Source organism: Bos javanicus, chromosome 17 (assembly GCF_032452875.1).
Source record: "Bos javanicus breed banteng chromosome 17, ARS-OSU_banteng_1.0, whole genome shotgun sequence".
Taxonomy (NCBI): Eukaryota; Metazoa; Chordata; class Mammalia; order Artiodactyla; family Bovidae; genus Bos; species Bos javanicus.
In genome coordinates this window covers 18888226-18909912 of record NC_083884.1, presented here as the reverse complement: position 1 = coordinate 18909912, position 21687 = coordinate 18888226, and the positions used below count along the sequence as shown (strand labels likewise).

At 34.6% G+C, this 21687-nt stretch overlaps 1 protein-coding gene across 3 annotated transcripts in view; it reads left to right on the top strand.

Moving 5' to 3' along the window:
* The window catches only part of NAA15 (N-alpha-acetyltransferase 15, NatA auxiliary subunit), a 72530-nt gene that overhangs the window by 34245 nt on the left and 16598 nt on the right, over positions 1-21687 (top strand). For 2 of the 3 annotated variants that reach the window (XM_061384157.1, XM_061384156.1), the window contains exons 4-15: positions 69-226; positions 1626-1760; positions 2980-3133; positions 6472-6591; positions 7916-8011; positions 8171-8277; positions 10268-10340; positions 12901-13070; positions 14216-14368; positions 15098-15226; positions 16436-16649; positions 21347-21540. In XM_061384157.1, coding sequence (XP_061240141.1) covers positions 69-226; positions 1626-1760; positions 2980-3133; positions 6472-6591; positions 7916-8011; positions 8171-8277; positions 10268-10340; positions 12901-13070; positions 14216-14368; positions 15098-15226; positions 16436-16649; positions 21347-21540 — 1703 coding nt within the window. Of the gene's footprint in view, positions 1-68; positions 227-1625; positions 1761-2979; positions 3134-6471; positions 6592-7915; positions 8012-8170; positions 8278-10267; positions 10341-11998; positions 12094-12900; positions 13071-14215; positions 14369-15097; positions 15227-16435; positions 16650-21346; positions 21541-21687 lie in introns of those variants that run through there. The other variant, XR_009730276.1, reaches the window with a different exon arrangement.

Below are 21687 nucleotides of genomic sequence, written 5' to 3'. Positions count from 1 at the left end.
TTCCTGGAGAACATTATTGGAATATTATTTCTTGACTTGTAGGTTGTATCCTTAACTAAATCCTTTAGGTTGGCATGTTTATGGCCTTCTCCAGAGGTCAGACAAGAAATATGATGAAGCCATTAAGTGTTACAGAAATGCGCTAAAATGGGATAAAGACAATCTTCAAATCTTAAGGGACCTTTCTTTATTACAAATTCAAATGCGAGATCTTGAGGGTTACAGGGTAAGTAGAGAATTTTTTTATTCTAATGAGGAAATATTGTTAACGTATTTAAAACTTTTTTGAGTACTTTTTGATAAAAAATTTTCCATTAAAAAAAATTAATTGAATTTGTCTCCTTCCTCCAGTAGTGGTTGTGTTTGTAACTGGAGTAAGCAGATTTAAAAGTTACTTTACTGTGAAGCACAGTTGGATTACTGTACAAGATTGAGTTAATTTAGTAAAAAATTAACACACACACACACATTTCTTCTTTTTACCTCCATAGAGACTAACATTCTGTTTTTGTAGCTACATTGGTGAGGGGAGATTTTTTTCCTTCCAGGTTTACTCAAATACAATTAATGTACAGTATTGCATACATTTTAGGTGTACATCATAATGATTTGATTTACATCATGAAATGTTACCACAAGTTTAGTGAACATGCATCATGTTATATAGATATAAAATAATACAAAAAGAAAAAAAATTATATTTTTTCCTGATGATGAGAACTCCTAAGGTTTACTTTCATAACAGTTTTTACATATAGCCTACAGAAATGTTAATTATACTAATCATTTTGTACATTGCATCCCTAGAACTTAATTTTGTCTTGGAATTGGATGTGTGTACCTTTTTATCACCTTCATGCAGTACACCATCCTGCCCCCTTCCCACCTCTGGTAACCACAAATCTGATTTCTTCTTCTGTGAGTTTCGTTAGTTGGTTATTTGGCTTTTATTTTTTTGAAGTTTAACTGCCCTTAACTGCCATATTAGTTCTTGGTGCACAACATAGTGTTTTGATATTTTTATACATTGCAAAATGATCACCACTATAGCTATATTGTAACCCTTAAAAATCAGCCTATTAAGGGACTTCCCTGGTGGTCCAGTGGTTATGAAACCACACTTCCACTGTAGAGGTCATGGGTTCAATCCTTGGCATGGGAACTAAGATCTCTGCCTGCCACATGGCCCAGCCAAAAAATAGGAAAAAAAAAAAATCAGTCTATTAAATCAGATTTATTTAGTTCCTCTTTTTTTTTCTTCCATGAAGTGCCTACTGAGTTGCTTTCTGAAGATCTTAACTCAGTAGTTGGGCACTGCATTTATAAAAAACTTTTTACCTTTGGACTATCTTTTCCATTCTTTCTTCTCAGAGTAAGTAGATGAGTAAGTAATAAAGGGTACCATGTCTTAACTTTTAGAAAAATTATTTCTAAGATTATCTTGGAAGCTTCACTGTGCTTATTAAATACTTTTATGCTTCCATAAAGCTACACAATATGGATGTTTAGAACTATTTTTTATTATCATTTCCATCATTGTGTTACTGTTGTGAGTTAATATGATCTTCAAGGAGCATTTACTTTTTTTGTAAACCTAAGAAAAAGTGTTCTTTTTTCCTTTAAAGGAAACGAGGTATCAGTTACTTCAACTTCGACCTGCACAGAGAGCATCATGGATTGGTTATGCTATTGCTTACCATTTATTAGAAGATTATGAAATGGCAGCAAAGATTTTAGAAGAATTTAGGAAAACACAGCAGGTAACAACCAGAAGTTAGACCTAGTAAACTAGGTCTGATTCTTAGTATAACTAAAACAGAGACGTGTATACAGATTTACTGACTTTTTATTTGAAATAGTTTCAAACTTATAGAACAGTTGCAAGAGTAGAACAAAGAACATAATAGAAGTTCACTCACATTAAGTAATTGTTAATATTTGATACATTTAGTTTATAGTCTCTGTATGTACTTAGCTATTTTTTCCTAAAACATTCAAGAGTAATTGTAGACACCATGCTCTTTTACTCCTAAAATGCTTTTGTGTGGTATTTCCTAAGAATCGCTATAGTTGTTAACTCTTATAGATAGTATTGTATAAATTATCAAAAAATTAGGAAATTTAACATTGATAGACTGTTACTATCTAATCCACAACTGATATTCAATATTCACTAACTGGCCTATTTATATCCTTTCTAGGATTTTTTCTTTTTTTTTTTCATTTCCATGATTCAATTTAGAATCATACCTCACATTTAATTATCATTTTCCTATAGTCCCTTTTAATCTGGAAGTTTCGAAGGCTTTCTTTTATTTCATGACATTGGTGTTTTGAAGAGTCATGGAAGTGCTTTTGTAGGATATTCATCAGTTTGGACTTCTTTGATGTTTCCTCAGTATTGACACTGTTATGTATTTTTGGCAGAAGACTGCAGAAGTGATGTTGAGCCCTTCTCCGCTCACCACATTAAAAGCCATGTGGTGTCTGATCCGTTTGGTTTCTTGGTTAAGGTGGTGACTGTCAGGTTTCTTCACTATAAACCAGTTATTTTTTGTATTTAATAAATAATGTGAGGCTTTATGAGTAGTCTCTTCCTCATCAGACTTTCACCACTAGTTTTAGCGAAATTCCTTGATTATGATTCGTCCTTGGATAAGCCATTCCTATGATAGTGGCAAAATGGTGATTTTTCTTATTCCTTCTAGATTTATTTGACATTCTACTTTTAGTAAGCTTTCCTTTCTCCCCTATTTATTTATTATATGTAAGGACTTATGGATTCTTATTTTATTCAGTGGGTTTTAAGTTAATATTGTCAGTTTTAGTTGCTTCCTAGAGAGATATTTAGGAATTTTTAAAAATGAGTTTTATCAACCGTATATTATCCTTTGACTGCTTGTATGTATTTAAGTGTGAAAAGTTTTGTAATATGAAAATAAAATTCTCACTGTTAGTATTCCTTGTATCCATATGTAGACATCCCCTGATAAAGTGGATTATGAATATAGTGAACTCCTTTTATATCAGAATCAAGTTCTTCGTGAAGCAGGTCTCTATAGAGAAGCTCTGGAACATCTTTGTACCTATGAAAAGCAGATTTGTGATAAACTTGCTGTAGAAGAAACCAAAGGTATTTTTTTTTTAAGAGTGCAATTTATTCTGATATTTAACTATGACAAAAAACAAGCCTGAAAAATCATTGCATATAATATAGCTCTTTGATGACAAAATCTATTTCTTATTCATGCACTTCAGATAATTTGTAATGTAGGAAAAACATTTAAACAGTAGATGTTGTTATAGGAAAAAATAATGGTGAACAATAAATTGTTGAATGAAGTAACTCAGTGCAGTATTGTTTATTTAAGTGTCTGATCTGAAAATATTACAGTTTGATTAAAATATAGGAGGCAGTTTGCTCAATTTTGAAAGACAAGATTAAGTTTCTAAGAAACTGCTTATTAGCAAAACTGAATGTGTACAACAGACTTCTTTATTGTCAGTAATATATATTGATAAATCAGACTTCACTGAAGTGCTTATGGGTATGCAGTATACTTATGGCTTCTTTATGGTTTACCTGAATATCTTTCTGAATACAGAAGACATGAACTAGAAACTCAGGTTTGTATGTGTGGATTATGATAGGAGGATGGGTAGATCCTTAAATAAAGATCTCCAGTGTTACCATTTATTAGAGGGCTGTGAAAAAGGAGTCTTTGTAGTTTTAAAAGTTCAGGAACTGATTATGGAAAACAAAAGAAAAACAACAAGTAATTGAGTACTTTCTAAGACTTGCCTTCTGAAATGTTGCTTTGCCTTTGTTAGACCAGGCAGCTGAAGTTTGTTGGTTTCAAATTTCTCACTGCCTTTGAAGTTGAACACTGGAGAAGTGTGGTGTCTGTGTGCAGAGTGGACTTAGCCATTATTCTTCTGTGATGAACTTTTCAGCAGAGAATAATGCTACTGGCAAGAAAAAAAATGGAAGTCCAAGGCGCCTGGAACTCATTTGTGAACTCTAGATCCAAGACAGCCACTTTCACATGATTTGATCATTCCTGAGCAGTCTATTAGTTATAAAGGAGTAGATTTCTGACTAATTGGAAAGATGATGAGATTAAAAAACCAGTTTCAGTTCCTTCATTGTCTACCAGCCAGCTATATGATGAGGGGCAAGATTGGGCTTCAGTTTCTTTGTGGAAATACATGACATTGTTCCAAATACTCTTAAGTACATTGTTTTATTTTACTCTTTTGATAACTTTTATTAGTGAGGAAGAATGACAGATCAAGCTGAGGACTCAGAATTGACCTATGGATTTAGCAATTTGGAAGTTACTGATGACCTTACCAAAAGGACTTTCTGAACATTTGGAAGGAGGGTAGTAAAACCCCAAACAGGTCAAGTAGATTTCAATGAGATTTTAGTAGAGGAGTTGAGGGATAGCTTGCATAAATGACTCAACCAAGTAGTTTTGCTGTATAGGAAGCACATCCAGGGTAGTGATGGGTGGAAGGGTTGCAGAATCAAAAGATTTTTGCAGATTGTATTTATTGTGCTCACCGGATAATGAGATGGAATATTTGATACAGTAGAGGGGATGTGATCTAGTGGATAAATTGAAGGATTAGCCTTAGATAACAACATGAATAGTTCATCCACAGTAATTAGAGATGATGGAGTGTATGGGCAAGTAGGTGTGTCAGTGTGGTGGATAATTTGGAAGTTTATCTTGCTTTCATTTTCCCAGTGAAATAGGAAACAGCTATCAGTTCATTCCACAAAATATGTTTTGAATATCTATGGTGAATCAGGTGGTGGGGACAGGGAATATAAAGAGAATAGAAGGGAACAACTAAAAGTAGAATCATCAATCATTGGGCATTCCAGTAACAAAGGCATTGATGTTAGTGATAGGTGGTCAGGATAATTTAGGAATTTCCTGGAGTGAGTGGTTGGCATAGTTAGGCAGAAAATTTCATTGTTAATTGTTATGCAATCAGTTCCTTCTACAAGGAAAAGGTGGGTAAAGATTATGAGAAGGAAATATGATGGGTGTGGCATATGGGAGAAAGGTTACAGGATATTATTTATGTTTTTAGTAAAGCAGTCTTTTCGTCAGTGTAGAGCAGACTGTTAACTTTGGTGTTGTTGACACTTTGGGACTGAGATGTTGGAGATTGAAGTCTCCTGTATGTTGCATAATATTTAGCAGTATCGGTAGCTTATATCAGATACCGTAGCACCCGCTTCCCTGTTGTGACACTGAAAATGCCTCTGGTATTGCTAAATGTCTCCTGGATGACAAAAATGCACCTGGTAAGAACCACTCAGGATAGAGACATTAAGAATATGGGTTACTTTAGCCAAATTGCTTGGGTTCAAATCCTGACTCTTTAACAGTTGACTTTGTCTGAGAGACCCTTGGAGCATTTACTGATTTTCTTTGTTTTAAAATGACACAGATAATAGTAGCCTATCTCATGGAGCTTTGAGAATTGAATTAGTTAATGCATGTGAAACATTTGAAAAGTCATTTTCACACTCAATAAGTGTTCATTTTTATTACCTGATAATAAAAAGGGGTGCAAGAATGCATTCTTGGCTTGAAAATAATACCTTTGGTGAATGGGAGCTCATTAAAGTAGGGAAAAGGATTCTTGAGCAGTGTTTGAGGCTTAGGTGAGTTTGGAGCTAATATGCTTCTAGTGAAACCAGTGCCCCAGTGCCTTCATCTGGCAGCTTCTTTTATGAGAAGGTATGCAGCAAGCGAATAGTTGGGATCATACAGACCTTAAAACTGGTAAACCAGGGAGCCTAGGTTTTGAGATTAGTTACCATATTTGCGGCTGCTAATGTCATTCACGGATGAGATTGGTCATACAGCCCAGGGAAGACAAGCAGTGTCTTTTTAAAGGTTGCTGAAAGGCCTGAAGAAACAGGAACAGTTTTTCTCTAAGATTGAAGGGTAGGATTGGTGAGACAGGAAGAAAGTCAAGATGGTTAAGCTTAAAGCAGGATACGTATTTGGTAGATGAAAAAGAGAGTATACTCATTAGTTGGAAGAGAGACAATGTGGCCATGATTTGGGCTGCTAGAGCAGAATCTTTTCGTAGCTGGTTAAAACATCACAAGGTTAGGGTAATGGACTGGCCATTAATTTAGATTTTCAAATTGTCTGTATGTTGTCAGGAGTAACTGAGTAGATGATGGCTTAGTGACTGTGTTCAGTCAATTTGAGAAAGTAGCCTGGAATTAGACATATACCTGAATAAATTGAGGATGTGAAGAGGATAACATTTCTACGTATGAACTTTTTAAAAAAGGAGAGACAATACTGTAACACTGTAAATAGTCTTATTGAAGGGAGTTGAGAACCCACTTCCCAATATTGAAGAGGTTTTAAGAGAAAGTCTAAGGAAAAGTTAAACATACTTAGTTAACTCAATTTTTTTTTTTTAAATCAGGGGAACTTCTGTTGCAATTATGTCGTTTGGAAGATGCAGCTGATGTTTACAGAGGATTGCAAGAGAGAAATCCTGAAAACTGGGCCTATTACAAAGGCTTGGAAAAGGCACTTAAGCCAGGTAACACTGATTAAAATTTACTTTATAAGCTTTAATTGCTTCTTTTGTTAACATACATTGTGTTAATTCATTGAAAATGCTGACTAGAAAAACTGGTTAAGAATTGGTTCAAAATCTGAATACAAAAGTACATTTGTGAACTTCCATTTAATATGGCAGGCGAGGTGTTTTCTGAAACCTCTCTTCTACTACAAATTCATAGAAATAGTTGTAAAAAGAGTTTTGGAAACAAGTTTTAAAAATTCACAAATGAATAGCAGTGTCAGAAATATGAAAGGAAAATGCTAACTTATAGAAATGGAACTGTTTCCCTAAAGGAAAGAAGGAAGCGTAACTCTGTGGTAACCTGTGGCTATAGCAGAGTGTGGCCTGCTAGGGCAAGTGAATGTCGCCAAGCTGAAAGGGAAGCACTGTTTCCTATGTAAGAAGAAGAACGCAAATAAACTTGGTCCAGAGACTCTTCCCCCAACCATTCTCTCGCATGAATGGGACCCACTTGTGAGGACAAGTCCCAGAAACATGCTATCTACAAAAAGGCAAGAGTCTTATCCAGGATGATAGAATTTGAAGCAAAATTTCCTACACAACTGATAGTGAACTATTCCTGGTACATTGATAAATGTGAGAGAAACCTTGTAACAGTGGCCATTCTCTGTAGTAACACTAGCATGGAAATAAGAGTGCGGGTGAAAGGCAGAGTAGAGAGCACAGAAGAGTGCATGATGAAGAGAGGTGGGGAAATACGGACAGTTATGAGAAAGGACCTAATGGAATCTGGGAGATGACAAAACCTACTTACTGATGGGACTTAAAGTTTTTATAGATTAAATATGAGAGGCCATACCTGAGGAAAATTCGTGAAGTAGAAGACTGATTGAACAAGGAAAGTTCTCACCTGAAAGTAAAAGAAAATATAAAAGAAATATGAAAAAATCAAGATAGAGGATAGATAATAAATCAAAGTTCCAAAATGAAAGATGTTAGAGAAGAGGCTGAAGAGAACATTAGAAAAGCCATTATGGAAACATAATAACCGAGCCTTTCTTAGAACTAAGTAGAGGAATCAGAATTTGAAAGGCCACCTAAAGCAGAACAGGATAAGGAAAATCATGTATTTTATGTAATTGTGGGTTAAAATGTGGAAATTTTAGAAGGAATTATTCTAAAATGATGGTTGGTATATTTAGGTGGTTACATTATGATAATTTTTCCCCATGTTCAAATTTTCTGTTTAAATATGGTAATTTTTATATATTTTCAGAAATTTGTAATTTTCTAGCAAAATGTATAATTACATAAGGAAAAAATTTTTTTTGGTCTGCAGCTAATATGTTAGAACGACTAAAAATTTATGAGGAGGCCTGGACTAAATATCCCAGGGGATTAGTGCCAAGAAGACTGCCATTAAACTTTTTATCTGGTAAGTGAGAATAATTGCAAAGGAATGGAAATTATATTATGGTATACAATATCTGCCCTTGGTTTTAAATATATGAGTATGCATATTAAGATTTTAAGGTACGCCGTGTTAGAGTTGTCTGGGTAAATGTTTAAGTCAACAAGATTTTTTTCTTCCAAGGTGAGAAGTTTAAAGAATGTTTGGATAAGTTCCTAAGGATGAACTTCAGCAAGGGTTGTCCACCAGTCTTCAATACTTTGAGGTCGTTATACAAAGATAAAGAAAAGGTAAAGCAAAATACATTGGTTGTTTTATTTTTTGACTATGATTTCTTTGCTTGGTGTTTGGATAATTGGTTTTTGATTACCCATGCAGGTAGTACACACTTTGTGAATCTGCTAACAGTCTTCCTAGCCCTTAGATTTTAAATGCTTTCTGTTTATTTCCTTTTCATTGTCTTCTCTCTTTAGCTGAATAATTTACCACCTGTTTGTTTTCTATCTTTTGTTTCTGGTCTGTACTTTTTAATAAATCAGTGCAGGTATGAAAAGTTGGTACAGTAGTGATTTCTTCAATATTGTCTCTATTCCCTCCTCAGGGTGAAAGCCAGAAGTAATTTTTTGTTTTTAAACTAAACTAAGTTTTAGCTTAGTAATCTTTATCCTTTTTAGTTGGTAGAAAAAAAATTCTGTCAGAAGAATTTGTTTAATGTCCCAGTAAGTCAGTTTGTTCTTTCAGCTATGAATACAGTATTCAAATGCTTGTTTAAGTGTGTTTTAATCTTAATTTAGATTATTTTAAGTGCAGTGACAACAAGACATGTTGGCTGGATTAAAAAAACAAAAACAAAAACACTTCAAAGATGGAACAGATTAAACATACTAAACACTTAAAGCACAGTCTAAGTCATAAGTGAAAGTCAGCCGGTCAGTGGTGTCCGACTGCCACCCCATGGGCTATACAGTCCATGGAATTCTCCGGGCCAGAATACTGGAGTGGGCAGCCTTCCCTTCTCCAGGGGATCTTCTCAACCCAGGGATCAAACCCAGGTCTCCTGCATTGCAGATGGATTCTTTACCAACTGAGCTACCGGGGAAGCCAGTGCACAGAAAGGGTGCTTATTTGCCAGTCTTTTCTTGAGAGGTCTAGGATATGGGCTTTATTGACAACTGTTTCACTTTTCTTTTTTTTTCCTTGCTTAAATCACATTAATAAAATGTTTTTCTTCTAGTTTGGGCAGAGTGAGAACGTGATGCTTGTGAAGCAGTCTTGATTGTAGAATCATATATATTATTATGACTTCTCCCTTTATGGTTGTCTTATTTAAACCTAGATTGGTGAAAAGAAAACAACCTAATTTATCTTTTGAGTCTTTCCACACACAGTATTCATTCAACTTACAGAAACAGTTCTTTCTTTTGTTCTCATTTCTTAAGTTTATGTAATATTGGATTAAACTCTGCAGTGATGATAATGAATGCAACTAATTCAAACAGGCTTGGGAAAACAAAACTCTTCGTAAACATGTAGCTCACTTTATGGGAGCAGAAGAACATGAATGTTTCAGAATAGCCTAGCTGTGACCACAGTTTTTTGAGATAATGGAGAGAGCTGGTATTAATATGTTGAGTCAGTTAAGTTGAGGTCATTTAAGAGAGCTTCTATAGTAATAAATTCATTATAGATGGATTAAGCAAAGAAGGGGATTATAAATTAAAAGTATTCATAGATCTCTTACAAAGCCATGAGTCAGTAGTATAGTCATGACTCAAGAGAAACCAGAACTGGGACAGCCACTCACTCTCCTAGATCTCAGAAACCCACCTACTATTCCATGCTTCTGTTTTATTGATGGTTTCCCCTGGATGATGAAATTGAGACTTGATGCTGTCATCTATTGGTGGAATTTCTCTTTTCACATAGTATTTAATTCTTGATTTCTAAAGTGCAGATATTAACTGTGGGTATTATTTATGTAAATTAAGATAAAAATGAACCAAGATTAAAAAAATAATCCATAACATTACCTCTTTTTGTCCATCCTGTAAGTTTTGCCTTAAAACACACCTTCAAAAGTGTATAGTCTTAAATTTTTATCCATAGGTTAAAAGGTATGTATGTGAGAGACCGGGGGTGGAATCAGAAGAGAGAGGGAATTGGAATATTTATTTAGCCCTCTAATAGTAAATAACATGCTTTACACAAGCATAGTAACTATATAATAATTTTTCTTTTTTCTTTTTTTTACTAAAGTGTGCTTGTGTGTTTGTACTGTAGGTGGCAATCATAGAAGAATTAGTAGTAGGTTATGAAACCTCTCTAAAAAGCTGCCGGTTATTTAACCCCAATGGTAAGTGCTCAAGTTTTATGTTTTAAAAAAGTCTTAAAAATCTTACTATATTATGAAATTCTTGATCAGAAGGTCAGTATTGTTCATTATTTGGTCAATAAGCTTAGTATATTTAAACATTTTTCCCTTTAAGATGCATTAATATGTATATTATGTGAAAATATTTGATAAGAAGATGATAACAGTAGCTTATTGAAAATTTTATGTTGAACTTAAAACATCTCCAAAACTACATGTAATAATATAATGACCCTCCATTTACCCACCACTCAACTTCAGTAATTTTTACCTCATGGGCAACCTTATTTCATCTATATTTCTTACTGGTATTCCTCTACTCCCTTGTTATTAGAAAACAAATCCCCCAAATCACATCATTTCATCCATGTATATTTCAGTATTCTAAAGATCACAACCATAATAGCATCACCATACTTGAACATTAATGCTTCCTTAATATCAAAGGGAAATGTCCATGCTTACATTTCCAGGTACCTTAAAAATATTTTTTCTCTTTGTTTCTGAAGTTTATTTGAATGAAGAGCCAGATGAAATCTTTACTTTGAGTTTTGTTGATATGTCTCTTTAACTTTATTTTATAAATCTGTAAGTTTCCCCTCTGTTTTTTCTTTTTTCCTGCAATTTATTTATTAGTTGTGTGTGTGTGTGTGTGTATGTGTTTAGTTTTTCTGTAGTCTAATTTTTGCTGAATATACCCATATGGTGTTGCTTAACAAGTTGTTTCTCTGTCCTCTGGATTTATTATACATTGTAAGTTAAATATAGAGCTATGTAGTCTAGTATGGTAGCCATTAGTCACATGGGGCTATTAAATTTTTTTTAATTAAGTAAATTTAATTAGTCACAGTAGTCACATTCACGTGCTGCTCAATAGCTTTGTAAATCTAATGCCTACCATATTGGACAGGGCAAATCTACAACATTTCCATCATTGCAGAAACTTCACATGGACAGATCTGACTGTCTACAGGTTTGATGAAATTTTATTTTTTTCCCTCATTTTGTTTTAAAGACAAAGAGATGAGCAAGATTATTCCACAAGTGGTGGTGTGTCCTTTGATCAGAAGGCATGAAGTGTTTATTTCATGTGTTACATGAACTGTTACAAATTACAAACTAGTAATATTAATATCTGCTAATGTAGCATTTCAGGTTATACAGAAAAAGCAAGATAAATGCTTTTTCACCTTTGCCTGTCCTACTTTTTTGTTCTTCACCAGTTTGAACTAATGAATTTCAAAATAGTGAATTGACTATTAGTAGCATCCTTCAAAGGTGTTATAAAGGTATTATTTTGAATTCATGGCTTTAAACATATTTGATGTTTTAAATCATTGCAGTTTCAAATGGTTCCAGCCTTCACATACTAGGGTAGTAGTTGATAGCTTCCTTGCAGTTTTGTATAAAGAAATATTCTAGTTCATCTTGTATACTTGCCCATAGCAGACCTGTAATCGGTTGTTTTTCCCAAGGAGCCCTGTTTCCTACAGTGGGAAAACCCAATATGGGACCTGGGGTGCTTATTGCTATTGAGTTGATCACTGTTTCTAGGTCTCAGGTGAATTTTAATAGTACTTTTTAGAAGGCGTTACCATGGTTTCATTGGTTAATCATCATGATGTTCCTTTGATTATCAGCATTTTCCTACATATTTTACAAATGTGGAAGAGGTTCAATGACATGCCCAAGAATATGCAGCACTTTAGTTGCAGATCTATCAGATCGGGAGTTGGTGAGTTCCACTCCTATTGTTTGTCCACTGAGCCATCCTACTTCTACTAGGATAAAAATAAGCAATCTGTTGCTTTCTTTGAAAGCAAATAACAGTTCTTTAGATTTTAGAAATTTGTATTAAAAAGCATTTTTTAATGTGTGGGTTGTATATTTAACTTACACATTTTCTTGTGAGTATATAAAAATAAAACTGAACTAAAATACAGAATAAGTATTTTTACTTATCTCATTTTTTGGTATAATTTTTAGTTTAACCCAAAGTATGCATTTTTGCATATTCAAAATAAAGATATATTAAGAATCTTATCAGCAGAATTCAAAATAACCACATCACAATTATATTTCTGTATAGTTTGGTACATTAGCTAGAAACCCAGTTAAGCAGTCATGCCTTTCTTTTTTTCTTTTTTTTTTTTTTAACCCTACATTAATGGAAATTTTCTCTTTATTCTTATTTTCCCCCCTCATACATAACATCCTGACCATAGTTCTAGTACAATTTGTTGTCTCTATCCCCCACCCCCCAGTTTTCTTTTTGGGTAATTTGTTACAGCTTTGATCTCATTTATCTGCCATGTTTATGATAAGCATGGCATTGTGCTAGGAGCTGTAATGATACAGAGCAGAAAGTGTGGTGCTGTCCAAAGATCTTATACATTTAGAGCTAGTTTCATAACTAGATGCATAAATAACACGATTTGACCTACTTTCCTTATTAATAAAGATAGAGCCACTTTGAGGTGGCTAGTCTCTTTAATATAGATAATGACTAATTTTTCTCTACCTCCTCCCCCACTCTTTAAAGATGATGGAAAAGAGGAACCACCAACCACGTTACTTTGGGTCCAGTACTACTTGGCACAACATTATGATAAAATTGGTCAGCCATCTATTGCTCTGGAATACATAAATACCGCTATTGAAAGTACACCCACGTTGATAGAACTCTTTCTTGTGAAAGCTAAAATCTATAAGGTAAAAATCTTTTCTGCTTTTTTTCTTATGAGGTAATGAGACATAAATTTTTAAGAACATATGTTACATTCTAAATGCTCTAAGGAAAATGATGTATTGGATAGCTCAGCACACATGGAATAACAAATGTTTTTCTCAGTCTGACTGCTTTTTAGACTTTTCATGGTCATGCTGATTTGCTCAATTATTTGCATCTATATATACATCAACACGTGTATACAAATATACACAATGGTTATTCATATATATGATTGTTCATAATATATGTTCTCATGCATTCACACATATCTGATTATTTTCTTGATTTTAACTAGCAAAGATAATCAAAAGTAATTAAATTTGCTGTGAAATGTTTGTTTCTCTTAACATCTGAATATGATCATGTATCAGTATCTGGTAATCTTAATAAAATGAAACAGGAGATTTCTACTGTGAATTCTACATGTTATCTCTGCTTCTTCAATTCCTGTGTCTTGCTTGAGAATCTCTAGTCATATGTTCTAGTATCATTTTAAAAGTTTTAATATAAATTAAATAATAGAAGCTCTTGGCGAAGAAGTTCTAAACCAATAATTTATGTACCAAAAAATAATGAAATTAAGTAACATTTTAAAGCAGTTTTTAAATGCCAGGGTAATGCTCATTTGTTTTGTGGCTTTGCCAGATGGACTAGTTAGATGAATTAAGAATGAGGATCGTCATGGAATGCCCATTAGTGGTCCGAATTGTAATGTTTCCACGATAGCTTAGAGTAGAAATTTGGCCATCCTTTTGCCTGTTATGACCTTTACATTGAATTATGTTGTTCCCACTTAAAAGGTTTTGATTCTTTGATTCAGCCATTATTTTTCAGTATTCCCTGTATGCCAGGCACTGTTGTAGTGTGTAGCCAATGAGGTTATAACAGTAGACAAAATTTTTAAAACAAATCTTTACTGTCAGAGAGCTCATAGTCTACATTGCCAGAAAGGTATCAGAACTTATAGTAGATGGTATGCATCTGTGTTGATTAGGGTTGTAAGAGATAGAAGGTTACCTTTGGAAGCATTTGTGTCTTAGTTATTTATGAACAGGAAAGAAATTACCTGCGTAGTAAAATTAGCATACTGACAGGTTTATTTTGTTTTTGTGTCCTCTTACTTTAGCATGCTGGGAATATTAAAGAAGCTGCAAGGTGGATGGATGAGGCCCAGGCCTTGGACACAGCAGACAGGTTTATCAACTCCAAGTGTGCAAAGTACATGCTAAAAGCCAATTTGATAAAAGAGGCTGAAGAAATGTGCTCCAAGTTTACAAGGGTTTGTACAGCTAGTTTGTTTGTTTATGAATAAAAAGTTCATACTTGTATAACTTGTTTATTTTTCAAAGTTTACTTCTGATATTTTTCATATCAAGATAAGATTTTAATTAAATTGCCTTGACAAAAAAAATTGAAATCAGTATTACTATAAAACATTTCTCAGGTGGCACTAGTGGTAAAGAATGTGCCTGCCAGTGCAGGAGATGGAAGAGACCAGGCTTCGATCTCTGGGTTGGGAAGATCCCCTGGAGTAGGAAATAGCAACCCACTCTAGTATCCTTGCCTGGAAAATGCTGTGGACAGAGGAGCTGGTGGGCTACAGTCCATGGTGTTACAAAAGAGGTGGAGATGACTGAGCACACACACACACATCATTTTTCAAATAAGGTTTATAATGGGTTTTTAAACCCACTGAGTTTTTAAACTCTGATTTATATTGAGATATGTTCAGTTGAAATTTTTAGGGGTGAATATACTCATATTAATTGAGTATGTGCTACTGTCCCATCCCAAATTATGTAGATCTTTTTGATTAATCATTTATGAGGGTTTTTTAGTGGTTAGAAATATAATTCTAATTTCTTTCACATATTAACTGTTCCCTCTTACTCTGAGAATGGTTTTAAAAAAATAGAAAATTGTTCTGAAAATTCAGTCAATTAAATCCCATGGTGTAATAATGTATTTGGTAAGAAATCGTCTTTGATTATGTCTGCTTTTCATATAGGAAGGAACATCAGCAGTCGAGAACTTAAATGAAATGCAGTGCATGTGGTTCCAGACAGAATGTGCCCAAGCTTATAAGGCAATGAATAAATTTGGTGAAGCACTTAAGAAATGTCATGAGATTGAGAGAGTAAGTAATATATACATAAACGTTTCTCATTTTATTCTGTTACCCATTGACAGTTTTGGGGAAATCCTCTTAATTTTTCTTTTCTCTCACTTTCTAATGCATAACAAGTAATTGCTAAAAATCACTATTCACATTTTTCAAAGTTTATAATAAAAATAATATAGATTACATATTCAGCAGACTTCTCCATTGTCTACTCTTCCCATCAGAATTCATGTGAAAAACTTAATGGAAAGTTTGTATCTTGACTATGTTTTCATTGATTTTTGGATGTTTCTTTCAAATTGATGCTGCTTCTTCATTAATACATACAAAGCTCATTAAGCTATGCTAGAAATCTCATGGTTGTGAGTTTGATTGGTGGTGCCATATGCCCTTGATAAATATTAGATACAAGCTTTGAAGCCTTTTCACAGTACTTCTGTAACCTATATAATTTCTCATTTTCTGATGTTTATTCTTTTCTTAGTCCTTTCACTTTTTAGTCATTTCTATCACTAGTAGTTGGCTTTCACTTTTTTGAATGTTTTTAATATATATATAAATAATTTATATAAATTCATGCTTCTTTTGTTACTACAAGTTGAGAATCCCAGAGGTTAGTTGAAATGTGTTAATTTCTGGTTACTTGACTTACTTCCTAACTAATTTCTCTCCCACATACCAACATTTCATTGCATAGGATTCAGATTTGTATTCTCAGAAAAATTGCCAAATACTACATATTAAAATCCTTTGCAGATTGTTCTAAATATAAAAGCTGAATGTTTAACATGTAAATCTACTGTACTGCACCATTATGTATGCTAATAAATTCTGTTGGATTTATGATGGTAGCTTTATTTAAATATGATTAAGGAAGGAATAATATATTTTAAAGCATCATTGTGAAAAAAAGATATTTATTGATATTCTAAAATGTGAATTCATCAAATAAACATAAAATAACTAGAAAAATAAAGCATTGTGTTTCCTTTCATTCAGCAAATAATTCAGTCACTAATGTATGCCACAAACTATGCTAGGTAATGGCCTATTGTATTTGCTTAATTGATATGTAAAGCATTCAAATCCAATTATTGTAATTTTTAATATTTTAAAATTTTACTGATTTTTATTTTCATGCCCTGGAAACAAGTAATTCCAAGGCTTTCATTTTTGTAGCTTCTTTGCTGTACTTCACTATAATAAAAAAGATAATTTTGTTAGCATTTTATAGAAATCACTGATGACCAGTTTGACTTTCATACATACTGTATGAGGAAGATTACCCTTAGATCATATGTGGACTTACTGAAGCTAGAAGATGTACTTCGACAGCATCCATTTTACTTCAAGGCCGCAAGAATTGCTATAGAGATCTATTTGAAGCTTCATGACAGCCCTCTTACAGATGAGAATAAAGAACATGAAGCTGATACAGGTATAGTATTCAAAGAGTTATTCTTTTCTGTGGTGTTTATATGTATATTTATGTTTTTGTGTAACATAGATTTTTCCTGAGCTTTTTTTTTTTTTTTGAAAGATGGTTTTTTTAAAAAATAAATTTATTTTCGGCTGTGCTGGGTCTTCAGTGCTGCAGGGGCTTTTCTCTAGTTACGCAGAGGAGGGGCCACTCTCTCTAGTTGCTTTGCATGGACTTCTTGTTGGGGCTTCTCTTGTGGAGCAGGGCTCTGGGGCTCGTAGGCTTCAGTAGTTACAGCATGTAGGCTGTAGAGCACAAGCCCAGTAATTGTGCTGCACAGGCCTGGCCTCCTCACGGCATGTGGAATCATCCCAGATCAGGGATCGAACCTGTGTCTCCTGCATTGGCAGGCAGATTCTTTACCACTGAGCCACCAGGGAAGCCTTTTTCCTGAGCTTTCTGTTTGCACATTGTGGGACAATGTTATCCATGCTTTAGAAAACGGCGATGGCTGTTTTGTGAATTTCTCTGAGCAACAAAAGAAAAATACTATTGACTATAGTCTTTAAAAGTTAAGCAAGAATTTGTAACTGATCATTAGCTTTTTAAAATATTAATTTATTTTTTAATGGAAGGATAATTGCTTTACAGAATTTTGTTATCAGCCAAATATCAACATGAATCAGCCATAGATCATTAGCTTTTAAGGAGTTGAATTTCATCAACTTTAACTTAATATGGTGGCTCCGTGGTAAAGAATCTGCCTGCCAATGCAGGAGACAGGGGTTTGATCCCTGGGTTGAGAAGATCCCCTGGAAGAGGAAATGGCAACCCAGGTTAAAACAATTAAAACAATCCAGTATTCTTGGTGGGAAAATCCCATAGACAGAGGAGCTTGGTGGGCTACAGTTCGAGGGATCGCAAATACAGTGAGGCACGACTGAGCACAAACCATGACATACTAAAAGATGGATATTGCTTGAACGTTAATACCCAGGTTAGAATTAAAATTAAGCCAGTAACATTGCTGAGTGATTTATCACTTGACCATTTTTAACATGCCATTTTAATAGCAAGATGTCAGGATGTGTAGGAAGAAGTCTTCCTTAAAATAATTATTTGGGAAAGGATCTCAGAATAAAAGTGACCTATGCATGTAAAAAGATAAAAAATTAATTGTCCAAAAATTTTGTGACTTTATTCAGGGCAAAAATGTTAGGGGAGTTGGGGTATAAAAACTGTGTCAGAATTTTTTTCCTCAGTCCTGAGTTTCTCCTCTTCTGAGGTTATGGTTGGTTACTTTTTATATTCTTCCTCCTGCTAAAGACCTTTGGATCCTTTTGTTAATTTGTTATTATACAATATTTAAGAGGCAGTGGCAACCCATTCTAGTACTCTTGCCTGGAAAATCCCATGGACGGAGGAGCCTGGTAGGCTGCAGTCCGTGGGGTCGCTAGGAGTCAGACATGACTGAGCGACTTCACTTTCACTTTTCACTTTCATGCATTGGAGAAGGAAATGGCAACCCACTCCAGAGTTCTTGCCTGGAGAATCCCAGGGACGGGCGAGCCTGGTGGGCTGCCATCTATGGGGGTCGCATAGAGTCGGACACGACTGAAGTAACTTAGCAGCAGCAGCAAGAACAATTTAGATTCTAGGTCACATATTGAAACCCTTGTACAGATTTCACTTAAATCTCTGTTATTGCTTCAGCTGGAAAGAAAATGCTAGTGAGAATCTGTAGGACAATTTATAATTGAAGATGATAGCAGTGATCCTCTGGCTTTGCTTATTTACTTTCCTATTTACTCTTCCTGCCTTCCACATCTTCTTCGAATTCTGCAAATAACATACAGTTAACTTTTTTTTTTTTCCACGCATGTGGCATGCAAGATCTTAGTTCCCAAACCAGGAATTGAACCCGTCCCCCCTGCAGTGGTAGTGTGTAGTACTAACCACTGGACCACCTGGGAAGTCCCCATACACAATTAACTCTGGAATATACAAAGTTAAAGCAACTCAGAAAAACACCTAGCATATGTGAAAATCCGTCTTCACTTTTCTCCCTCCTGAAGGTTTTCTCCTTTCAAAGGGCTATCCCTATTAAATGTTCAGTTTCTTTTGTGCACAATTACCATTTTCAGTTTCATATGCACATATGTTTCAGGGTGGTTCTTTTGTTCGTTTTATTTTTTAACCCATAAATGGGATGATATCATTCACAATGTTCTAAAGTTTACAACATTTTAAATTTTGTTAATGGGAACGAGGGTTCCCTCTTCCCCATCACAGTGCTGAAGTAAATGTCCTGTAAGTCATCATTGTGCACATATTTGTTTAGCAGGGATTGTTAGAAGAGGAAATTACTAGGTCAAAGATGATGAGAATTGCATAGCCTTCCATAAAAGTTTTTGTTGCCACCAACAGTGTATTGAGATTGTCTTTTATTTTATTGCTAACACTGAAAATTGTTCATCCTTTACATTTTTGTTACTTAGGGGAAAACATCTAATTTATAATCATTTATTTATTTGGTTGCTTTGGGTCTTAGTTGTAACACACAGGATCTTCATTGCATAGTGTGGGTCTTTTGTTGCAGCGCACGGATTGAGTAGTTGTGGCACAGAGCTCAGTAGTTGTGGCTTGCAGGCTTAGTTGCTCTGAGGCATGTGGGATCTTAGTTCCCTGTATCCTGAGTCCCTTGCAAGGGGGAAGAATTGCAAGGCAGATTCTTAATCACTGGACCACCAGGGAAGTCCTGCTTTTGGGTTTCTTACATGAATTGCCTGTTCATATCTTTTACCTATTTTATTTTGAAACTTCTTGGTTTGTAGGAGATCTCTCTGTATGTGTTCAGGACCTTAATCCTTATTTATGTGTTGCAAATGTTTTCTTCCTGTTGCTTGGGTCTTAGGTTTCTTTATGATGGGTATCTTTCATTATGTAAAAGTTTTAATTTTTCTAAGACAAAACTATTTTAGTCCTTTATGGCCTCTGGGTCTTGGCTTAGAAAGGCTTTTCTCCTTCAAAATGTATAACACATTTATAAATATCTTCTTTGTTTTCTCGTAATGTATGCTTTGTTATTTTTACATTTGGCTGTGTGATCATCTGGAGATAACTTTTATATATGATGGGAGGTGAAGGGTGGCTTTTTTATCTCCAAATAAAACACTGCTGACTTCGAAATAGTTCTTATTTGAATAGGTTATCCATAAGTTTAAAATGTCACTTTTATCATAATCTAAGCTCTGAAAAAATATTTTGGTGGATTGTGGCCATGGTGTCTTGTTCTCACATATATTAAAATTTATTATTGTTGTTGTTGTTTAGTTGTTAACTCGTGTCTGACTCTTTGTAACCCCATGCGCTGTAGCCTGCCAAGCTCCTCTGTCCCTGGGATTTTCTAGGCAAAAATACTGGAGTGGGTTGCCATTTTCTTCTCCAGGGTATCTTCCCATCCCAGAAATTGAACCCGCATCTCCTGCTTTGGCAGGTGGACTCTTTACTCCTGAGCCCCCAGGGAAGCCCAAAGCTTATTATAAAGTCATACTGAAAACTATGTTGTATGGATGTTGGTACACAGGTTTCTATTACCCATTTTTCTCTTCCTAATGTCAAGATATCAGCCAAGGCATCAAAGGATTGGCCTGGGTTGGAGAATTTACTTCAGGATGGCTTACTCATGGCCAGAGTTCTGTTCTTGGCCACATGGGTGTTTGCGTGAGGTGGTTTGGGTTTCTTCACAACATGACAGCTGGTTTCCTCTGAGTGATCCAAGGGAAAGCAAAGAGGAATCCACAGTGCTTGTATTTCCTAATCTTGGATGTCATAAATATTCACTTCTAGTACATTCTATTAGTTAGAATCGAGTCACTAAGTATAGCTCACATTCAAGGGAAGGGGAAATAGGCTTTACTTTTTGAAGGAAAGAATTTGTGGGCATATTTAAAAATCACCATAGTGGTAGAGTATTTTAGAATGACTTTTTTCATTTCATTATCAAGTGTTTTTCAAATACCTATTGAACATGTGGCTTTCAGATTTATTGCTTTAAGTCTACACAATACAGTGTTACCACTGTATTATAGCATGTTTATCAGAGATTTCTAGACTTTCTTTAAGACATTTTGTGGCTGTTACCTCAGAATAATTGTTAATTTTTAATGTCACATTTTAAATTTACTATACAGTTATTCATTCTTCCTTCAACAGATATTTGAGTGTTTTCTGTGTGTTTTGGTATGCTGCTAGGCCTTGACAGCAGAAAGATTTTGAGTAAAACAAGGTTTCTTCCACCAAGAAGCTCACAGTCTAGAAGAGAAACAGATGTATAAAGTATCATGACAAGCAGAATAAGGCATGGTGGCAGCACTGTTTGACAGGATTAGAGAAGGCCTAACTAAAGCATAATACAGTGCCATAGGGATCTGAAACTGCTTGTTACATTCTTAGAACTGCAGGTAGTTTAATTTTGCTGGAGGAACTCATGCTTTTGTGCTTTGCTGTGCTTGTCACAGGAGGTCTCCTCTTGGTTTCACAAATTTTTTGAAGATGTTTATGTTCTTTAACAAATGCAGCCTTATTAAAGGCACATGAACATGTGTAATATGAGATATTTTTAATGGGAGTTGGGAATATTATTAATATATAGTAGTAATTGATCATTATAAATCTGATTAACACGTTGATGGTTTTCTTAACACTGCTTACAGCAAACATGTCTGATAAAGAGCTAAAGAAGCTACGTAATAAACAAAGAAGAGCTCAAAAGAAAGCCCAGATAGAGGAAGAGAAAAAAAATGCAGAAAAAGAAAAGCAGCAGAGAAATCAGAAAAAGAAGAAGGATGATGATGATGAGGAAATTGGAGGCCCAAAAGAAGAGCTTATTCCGGAGAAACTGGCCAAGGTACTTAAAAATAGTACTTAGCACAACTGAGTGAAATCTCATGACCAGCTCTTGTTTTTATAGTCTTTTTTAGCCAATTTGATGATAGATTTTAGAGTAAGAGATTTATTTTTCGTTTTCCTTCTTTCCTCTGTCTCTTCTGTCTTC